At 42.5% G+C, this 9,512-nt stretch overlaps 1 protein-coding gene across 3 annotated transcripts in view; it reads right to left on the bottom strand.

Annotated features, from left to right (window-relative positions):
• Positions 1 to 7,828, bottom strand: part of LOC121921943 (zinc finger and SCAN domain-containing protein 16-like) — a 16,750-nt gene extending 8,922 nt beyond the window's left edge. The window contains exons 1-3 of one of the 3 annotated variants that reach the window (XM_042450709.1): positions 7,706 to 7,828; positions 2,753 to 3,652; positions 824 to 980 (exon numbers count right to left, since the gene is read on the bottom strand). In XM_042450709.1, coding sequence (XP_042306643.1) covers positions 824 to 980; positions 2,753 to 3,448 — 853 coding nt within the window. In that variant the 5' untranslated portion in view covers positions 3,449 to 3,652; positions 7,706 to 7,828. Of the gene's footprint in view, positions 1 to 823; positions 981 to 2,752; positions 3,653 to 4,857; positions 5,018 to 5,352; positions 5,826 to 7,705 lie in introns of those variants that run through there. The other 2 variants (XM_042450707.1, XM_042450708.1) reach the window with 2 other exon arrangements.
• Positions 7,829 to 9,512: the final 1,684 nt, after the last annotated feature.

The following is a 9,512-nucleotide window of genomic DNA, read 5'->3' as shown; positions in this document are numbered from 1 at the left end:
TGAGTACAACAGGAGATATGGAACTTTGCTTTTAATCAATGTGTCACCTAAATTACTTTTAACTTAATACTGTATTCCAATTTGTTAAATTGTGTTCAATCACGATCACTTCTGAGTGTTTTTAAAATTTGTGCCCATTTTCAATATTGAAATATTGCAGGAAAACAAATAGCTAATGAAATAAATAAACAAATATTAAGAAAATTTAAATTTCTTAATTATTATGCATTCTTTCCTGGAATCCTGTATCACCTTATACCTGACATAACTTTATGTTCAGTTACCTAAGGGCCAAAACAAACTGCAGAAATAATCCAGTTTGAGTCCATTTTCACTGCCTTAGCTCAGTGGTTGGGAATTCTGGGTACTGTAGCTGGTTGTGGCACCAGTGCTTCCTGATAGAGAAGGCTAAATGTCTCACAAAACTACAATTCCCAGAATTCTCTAGCACTGAGTCAGGGCAGTTAAAGTTGTCTCAAACTGGATTATTTCTGCAGTGTGTTTTGGCCCTAAGTAGCAAAGGTGCTAAGAACCCTTCTTAGTAAATTGCAAAGATGTGTATCAGGACACCAGAAAAGGTGCCTAATGTGCATTGGTGACCAATGTATATCAGTCCAAATGCTCACTTTGCTGGCTCAGCTATGTAGTAAAACCATAGCAGCCCTCTACTAGATATCAGCATTATGAATGTTCAGTTCTACTTCTCGCAGGTTTAACTTCACTTACAAAGGCATAAATCTCATACAGGATTTTGACCCTTATTTTTAAGCACCTTACAAAGGGACATGTAGCCTTCTCCTCAGTCACCCAACATTTCACTCACCATGTGAACTGAGGTTTCCAGAGTTGGCCTCCTGTTTGACCACCATGCTCAGAAGTCTTTGTCCACCTTCAGATGACGCTGACTCTGCCTCAGGCAATGAGATGCCTCCTGGCCCCAAGTGTGCCACCGCTGTCTTTGCCTGAAATGGCTGGGAGAACTGGAACATGAAACAGGACTAAGGATTAGGGATTACTGGCAGCATCAAAGGAAGAAGAAAGGCCTGGCACCTCTTTCTCCTCCCTTTCAATCAAGGCCACTGCTCTTGTGATCAACCATTCAGAAGAGCCCTCTGTAACTATACAAAGGCCTGAAAAACACACACACAATGTTGGAGAAAAACAATTTTCCTCCATTTTCCCCAAATCTTTTCTTTTCCTATAAAAACTGGGGAGGGGGAGGGCGGAGTACTATAATAAGTAAAAGCTCAGCAATTTTAGACTCACATTCATTTGACAATGGAGTCACAGAATCACAGAAGATATATTGAAAACTCCAGTACAGAAGAAACCTCAGCTGTATTTCTTGGGGATGTTGGATGAACAATTGGAGAAAAATTGGTAGACTTTTGCAGTACATGTTTACAGCTGTGAGAACCATTCTATTAAAACATGGAAAGGATTCTGTGATACCAGTTCAGGGAAACAAGTACAGCCAAATGCTTTGGGGAAAGAATTTATTATTACTTGTATTTTTTCCTCTTCTCCCTTTTGTAGAGGTAGTCTGTTACTTTTTCTCCTTGTGTGTAATTAGTATGTTTTACACACACACACACACACACACACACACACACACACAACGATATATTGCTGTTGTGTGTCTTCAAGTCATTTCCGATTTATGGCGACCCTAAGGCAACCTTATCATGGAGTTTTCTTGGCAAGTACCTTCAGAGGGGTTTTTGCCATTGCCATCCTCTGAGGCTGAGGAAGTGTGACTTGCCCAAGGTCATCCAGTGAGTTTGCAGAGCCGATCCAGGATTCAAACTCTGGTCCCCAGAGTCATACTCCAATGCAAAATGTTTACGACAAACACGCTCCCGTATTTACTACCTTAAAATCATTTCTAAAAAAAACTATGTAAGAGGAAAACTTTTACGTAAGACTGTACAGCACCAGACGACAGAAAAGTATTGGTGCTTCCAGAGAGGAAAACTGACCTTGAGCCTCATCTGACCACATTTTCCCAACAAATGGCACTTCGGACCATTGCCACAACATGCACAACAACAGGGCTGGCTCAGTTCTTTGTATAGTCTGCCCTCCATAGCCACAGGTCCTTTATACACAGATTCATCCATCACTCGCTTGAAAATATATTTTTTAAAAATACTAGCCATTTTACATATGGCTAGAAAAGGAGAGATGTGCTCCGGTGTTGTTAAAGAAATGTTGATGAGCCATGCTGATATAAAACAGATTTATTTATCTTCCTTGACACGTTTTGGGGGGGGACCCTTTTTCAAGAGCTGGTTCTTCTATTCATCCCTTTTTGTGAACAGGGTTTCTGCGTTGAATCAAGGGTAGAAAATGCTCTTTATATACTACGACTCATTTGATGCAACACGGAAACTGTGTCGACAAAAAGAGAGGAATAGAAGAACTAACTCTTGAAAAAGAGTCCTCCAAAATGTGTCAAGCAAGATAAATAAAGCCTTTTTATAGCAGCACGGCTCATCAACATTTGTTTGACAACTCCAGAGTACATCTCTTTTCTAGTCATTTATGGCATTTCCTCCTCCTCAATTTCTCTCATTTTATATAAGGTGCATTTTACTGCACTATTGTATTTATCGGGACTTGAGCATCCATGGATTTTGGTATCTACAGGGGATCCTGAAACAAAACCCCAGGAGATCCCAAGGGCCCACTGTATATCTCTTTCCACACATTGGTAGCGTGGTAGGTGCTCCAGAGGAAAAAGACAACTCACCTGCTGTTCCCATCGCAAAGACTCTCTTTGCATCCAAAGAAAATCCTCCGCCAGGGCCACTGCCTGGGTGCAGGACACTGGGCCACGTTCTCGCACCCAGGTCTGGATGTCCGGGGGAAGGATGGTCAAGAACTGCTCCAGGATCAGCAGCTCCAGGATCTGCTCCTTGGAGTGTCTCTCGACCTTCAGCCACCGTCGGCAAAGTTCATGGAGCCGATTGTAAACCCCCCTTGGCCCCTCGGCCTCCTGGTAGCGGAAATGCCGGAAGTTCAGGCGCTGCTTCTCCCGGCTGATGGCGTCCCCATGCAAGATGGTGGCCTTGACCTTCCCGTAATCTTTCCGGTCTCCAGTATCGAGACGGTTGAAGGCCTGCTTGGCTTCACCACTGAGAGCTGGAAGGAGTTGGGTCACCCATTCCTCTTTGGGCCACCGACAGGCTTCGGCCACTTGCTCGAAGGAGGCCAGGAAGGCCTTGGCATCGTCCCATGGCGTGGGTTCTTCCGGTATCGATGGGACCTCCCGTCCTGACTGAACAGGGGGTTCAACAGTCTTCAGGAACTCCTGCCACTGGGTCTCCTGCTGCTGGAGTAAACCCTCGCAGGGTTCCTGTTTAATCTCTTCCCCAGGTTTTCTCTGGAGAAACTCCCGGATACTTTTCTCCTGGAGAACACGAGGAGCTCCCTCGGCAGCGGCCATTTCCCCTCCTGCTTCTGAAAGGGATCCTTGTCTTTGCTCTAGAAATGGACTTTCTTGGAAGGATCCAGCAAATGTGGTGCAGGGGAGTCTACGTTTCCCGGGTTCTTAGTGAAAGAATTGCCTCACGGTGACTGACACAGTCAGATGCTCTGCAATAAAACCGGAGCCAATTTCTTCCAGAAAAGGTGACTTTTTTTTTCTTCCCTGAGGAAAAGAGGAGATTTTTAGAAGGGGAACAAAACAGACATAGAGGTCTACTACACACAAAGGCCTTGCAGAGGTAGACTATGTCCCCTTTGTAGCTATTAAGTTACACAACGGTCTCTGTGTGCGGGTGTGTTGTTTGCCTTCAAATAATTTCCAACTGATGGCAAACCTAACAGGTTGAGCTTGGGGGTTTTTTTTGGTAAGATTTGCTCAGATGTCTGCCATTGCCATCTTCTGAGGCTGAGAGAGTATGACTTGCCCAAGGTCACCCAGTGGGTTTCCATGGCTGAGCTAGGATTCAAACACCGGTCTGCAGAGTCTCAGTCCAACACTCCAACCAGTATGCCACAAAGGTCTACTACATACAAAAGCCTAGCAAAGGTAGCCTATGGCCCAAAACACACTGCAGAAATAATCCACTTTGAGACTGCTTTAACTGCCCTGGCTCAGTGCTGGGAAATCCTGGGAACTGTAGTCTATTGTGGCCCCAGAGCACTCTAACAGAGAAGGCTAAATGTCTCACAAAACTACAGCTCCCAGAATTCCCTAGCACTGAGCCAGGGCAGTCTCAAATTGGATTGTTTCTGGAGTGTGTTTTGGACCTATGTCCCATCTGTACCCGTTTATTTATTTAAACATTTTAAAAGCCTTCATCTAAGCCATGAGTGGGAATTGTGTGACCATTCCGATGCTGTTGTACTGCAATTCCCAACACTCCTTACCAGCATAACCAGTGGCGAGGAATGCTGGGTGTTGTTGTCCAACAATATTTCAGGGAGCTGCATTATTTCTGACCCAATCTAACAGATATCAGAGCAAAGTACAAAATAAAACGATGTGGTAGAATCACCCCACGCTCCATCCCACCCACCACGTGTATACATTTTATTGACGCATTTTAAAATCATTTTCTTGAATCTAAACACAACCACAAACAAATATTATACACATATCTAAATAATAACAAGCCAAACTAAACTAAACCACTAAATAAAAAACAAACATACATTACTGGCATCAAGTATAGTGGTTTGAGCATTGGACTATGACTTTGGAGACCAGAATCTGAATCCCTGCTTGGCCATAGAAACCCATCAGGTGACCTTGGGCACGTCGCACTCTCTCAACCTCAGAGGAGGGTAAAGATGGCAATGGCAAATCCCTTCAGAACAAACTTACTAATAAACCCCATGCTAATTCACCTTATGGTTTCCACCAGTCCTTTACAGTCAGATAAGGATCAAAAGCCAGTGTTGTAGTGGTTTCAGTGTTGGACTGCAACTCTGGAGACCAGGATTCAAGTTCCTGCTCAGCTGTGGAAACCCTCTGGGTGATCTTGGCCAAGTCACAGGCTCTCAGCCTCAGGGGTTGGCACTGGCAAACCTTCGCTGAACAAATATAAACAAATACAAATACAAATATAAATAATAACAGTGGCCATAATACTAATTGGGATGGCTGCATAATGGTTACATCCTTGGACTAGAACACCAGAAGAGCAGGGCTTGGTTCCCAGCTTGGCCATGAAACCCACTGGGTGACCTTGGGCATGTCACACTCTCTCAGCCTCAGGGGAGAGCAATGGCAACCTTCCTCTGAGCAAATCTTGCCAAGAAAAACCCCATGATGGAAAACTCCATAAGTCAGGAAGAACCACAACAAGACCCCCCTCCTCTTTGCACCTTTGGGAGACCCACCTGTCTTTCCTTCCAAAAGGGGCTCCCCAATAACCAGCTGCTCCAAGGAGGAAGCAAACAAAAGTACATCCACAAGACTCACTTTCCAGGGGAGGAGGAGACACAAGACAGGAAAAGGCTTGTCCAAATCAGGAGGGGGACCTTCTAGGAAACTGGGTTTTCTCTTCTCTGTTTCCTTCTCTGTAAACCAGGGTTTGCATTTTGGCAGATTTTTGCAAGCATCTCCACTTTTGCAATCAGAACCATTGTCCTTGATCTTGGGCTTTCCTTTCCCCCCTCTTTGTCTGGGAAAAATAAACCCACAACTTTATTTTTTTGCACACGAAAGAAAAAAACAGCGGGCCAGCAAGCTCTTCTTTTTCTTCTTCTTCTTGGCATTCTGGGAGTTGTAGTTCCCAGCCAAAAGGTGGTTCACAGTTGAGGCTTTATGGGATTTTAAGTCCAAAACACCTGGAGGACCAAAGTTTGGGAACCACTGCTTTAGAGACTGAGCAGTGCCTAAATTTGGGAGTGATTTCCCTTTATTTCAGTGAGGCTTCCTCCTGAAAGCCACAAAAAGTGATATCTTTATGAAAATATTTAACTATTTACAAAAGATGAAATTAGATATCTGCTGTTTACAAGAAACCAGAATTAAAGAGAAAGATAGAAAATACTTGCGATATAATAAGCTAGGTCAGGATTTTGTATCTGCAACCAAGGCTAAGAAAAAAGGTATGTGAATAATAAATATGAGGCAAAGGAAATATGTAAGGACCCAGAAGGACACTTTTTAGCGGTAGAATTAAAATTTAGTGATAGGTGTATATGGCCCGCAGGCACTCAAATAAAGGCAAATTTTACAAAACAATACATGAGAAGTTAATTGACTGGGAGTATGATTCCTATATTATGGTTGGAGACTGGAATGGGGTCGTTGATACGAAATTGGATAGACACTCAGATAAAGTCATGAAAAAGAACCAAGGCAAACTTCCACGGGAATTTTTTGAGATGATGGATTTGCTTACAATGCGAAATGTCTGGAGAGCCAACTATGGGGAGGCAAAGGAATTTACTTTTTTCTCTAATAGCCACAAATCATGGGCCAGATTTGGGCATCCACACATATCATCTCAAAAATCAATAATGTAAGGATTCTTCAAAAAATTTAGTCAGACCACAACCCTCTTAGGGTTGAATTCAAATTTGGGAAAAGGGAATATAATTGGCATGTATATCAAAATTTGTTGAAAGATGAAAGAATAGTGGGAGAAATCAAAAAAGATATCGAGATTTTTTTATAAAGAAAACATGAATGGTGAATGTCCAATGTGGATAATCCGGGATACATTGAAAGCGGTTATAAGAGGATGTTTGATTAAGAAGGGGGCGGAATGGAAAAGAAAGACAGAAGAGAAAATGGAAGAACTGAACAGACAATAAAAACAATGGGAAAGTATTCTACAGAAGGATTTAATAATAAAAAAGCAAAACAAGAAATTAAATATACCCAAAAGCAAATAGAGATATTAACAATGGAGAAAATTAATAAAAAAAATAAATTTATAAGACACAAATACTATGAGCACTAAAAGAACAGTGCTGAAAATAAAAGAAGGAGGAAAGATTATAACTGAAAAAGAGGGAACAAAAAAAGTATTTCATAAATACTAGTCAGAATTATTTAAAGAATGTAAATATAAAAAAAAACAAATTGGAAAATATTTAGAACAAACAGAAGTACAGGAAATAACAGAGGATCAAAAGGAATTATTAAACGAACCTATTTCAATAGAGGAACGGTCGCAGGCTATTAGGAGAAGTAAATTAGGTAAATCGGCAGGACCAGATGGTTTCACTAATGAATTTTAAAAAACATTTGAAGTTTTAATACTTCCCTATTTAGCTGAAACCATTAATCAAATTACTAGTGGTAAATTACCCCCAACATGGAATGGAGTCAGGCTAATATAATTCTGTTACCAAAAGATGATAAAGATACATTAGATCCGAAAAATTATAGACCAATAGTATTATTAAATTCTGATTACAAATTATTAGCATCAATTTTGGCAAATAGATTAAAAAAAATATTACCCAATTGGATACATTCAAACCAAAACGGCTTTCTCCCAGGTATAGGGTTGCCATAATTCCCTACCTCAAAACCGGGACATTGTGCAGCAAAATGTAGGACATTTAAAATATGGAGGACACACCAAATTAAAGGTAAAACACATAAATAAATTTTTAAAAACCATTACGCTCCCCTCTTAGGCCCTGGGCCTCCCTGCTGCTCATCTGCCATCCTCAAAGGGAGGTGGGTGGCAGTACAAGGCCTAGCACCCACCCCACACCCAAGCCCCTTTACCTTATCTTCTGGGGCCTCTGCCAAGGCCCCAAGCAAGCATGATGCTGCTTCCAATGCCTTCTACTGGTTGAGGCTCCGGTGGAGTTGCTGAGCGCAGCACCATTGCCAAGGCCCCCCCAGCACTGGTGGAGGCCTCCCTGGCGCTGGCCTCGCCGAGGCCAAAGGAGCCCGTGTCCGTAGCCCCCACCGCAGAGCCGCCTCCCAGGTCTTGGCGACGGCAGAGGAGCCCACAGCCGGAGCCCCCACCACGGAGCTGCCTCAGAGGCCTTGCCGAGGCCAGAGGAGCGGCCCCCAGCAGGCCACAGCAACAGCTGCACTGGTGGCGCCCTAACAAAGCCCAGGGGTGGGGGCAAACCCAGGACAAAGGCCCAACCGGAACAGGACCGTGCAGACCGGTCCAAACCCGGGAAAGTCCCGCCCCCCCAGCGGGATATGGCAACCCTACCCAGGTAGAAAAATTAAAGATAATATTAGAAATATAATCAACATAATTGAGATACATGGAAAAAATATACACAAAAAATTGGCAATGATTTTTCTATATGCAGAGAAGTTGTTTGACAACATCAGATGGGACATCATGTTTGGGGTATTAAAGAAAATGATGGTTAGGGAAAATTTCCTTGCTTGGATTCAAAAAATATACTCCTTCCAAGAGGCAAAGATAATAATCAATGGGGAAAAAATAGAAAATTTATTATAAATAAAGGGGTAAGACAAGGGTGCCCACTTTCCCCATTATTATTTATAATAACGTTAGAGATACTGTTAATTAGAAAAGAAAAAGAAATTGGAGGAGTCAAAGTGAGTAATTAAATGTTTAAATTAAGGGCCTACGCTGACGACCTAGTTTTAACAATTGCGAAACCAAATGAAAGTGTAGAAACTCTGATGAGAATTCTTAGACACTACGGAAAAGTTACAGGATATAAAGTTAACAATTCCAAAACAACAATGATGTCCATGAACTTAACCAAGAAAGAAGAAGAAAGGTGGGCATGACGGCCTTTGAAGTAGTTACAACATCAATTAATCTAATTTTCTATTAAATTTATTTAAAAAACATGCACCCATCGGTCGTGCCACAAGCAAAAAGGAAGCACTGAAAGAGGGAGGGAATGGTAGATCTACCAAAACTGAGGAGGGATAGTAAACACCCCTCTGCCATTAGTCCCTCCCCTCCAGATTGATACGATTCAGATCCCTTGTTCCCACTTGTTGAACACGCTCCAGAATTAATTAAAAAAACAACCAAATAAATGAGTGTCAGGAAAAGCAGATTTTTGGCATTTGCCTCACTTCATCACGATTGAAATCGATCACACCAGAATCAGAACCGGTTTAAAATGGGAGCGACGGTCATATAAACTGATTGCCAATTCACTTTAGATTGTAGTGGGAATGAGCACTTACTTTCACCACCCCAATGACATGGGACATAGCAGATGCTTTTGTATCTGAGGAACTGCTTTCCCTCACATCCTCCAGTCAGGGCTAACCCAAGATTCTTTGCTGCCTGAGGCAAAGGACAAGATGGCTTCTTCTTTCTCTCCTCTCACTAACAGAAGCCAACTGGCTTGATGAATCATAGAATCATAGAGTTGGAAAAGACCGCAAGGGCCATCCAGTTCAACCCCCTGCCATGCAGGAACTCCCAATCAAAGCATCCCTGACAGATGGCCATCCAGCCTCTGTTTAAAGACCTCCAAGGAAGTAGACTCCATTACACTTCGAGGGAGTGTGTTTCACTGTCGAACAGCCCTTACTGTCAGGAAGTTCTTCCTAATGTTGAGCTGGAATCTCTTTT

This window comes from Sceloporus undulatus, chromosome 2, assembly GCF_019175285.1.
Source record: "Sceloporus undulatus isolate JIND9_A2432 ecotype Alabama chromosome 2, SceUnd_v1.1, whole genome shotgun sequence".
Classification (NCBI taxonomy): Eukaryota; Metazoa; Chordata; class Lepidosauria; order Squamata; family Phrynosomatidae; genus Sceloporus; species Sceloporus undulatus.
This window is presented reverse-complemented; position numbering and strand designations above follow the sequence as displayed.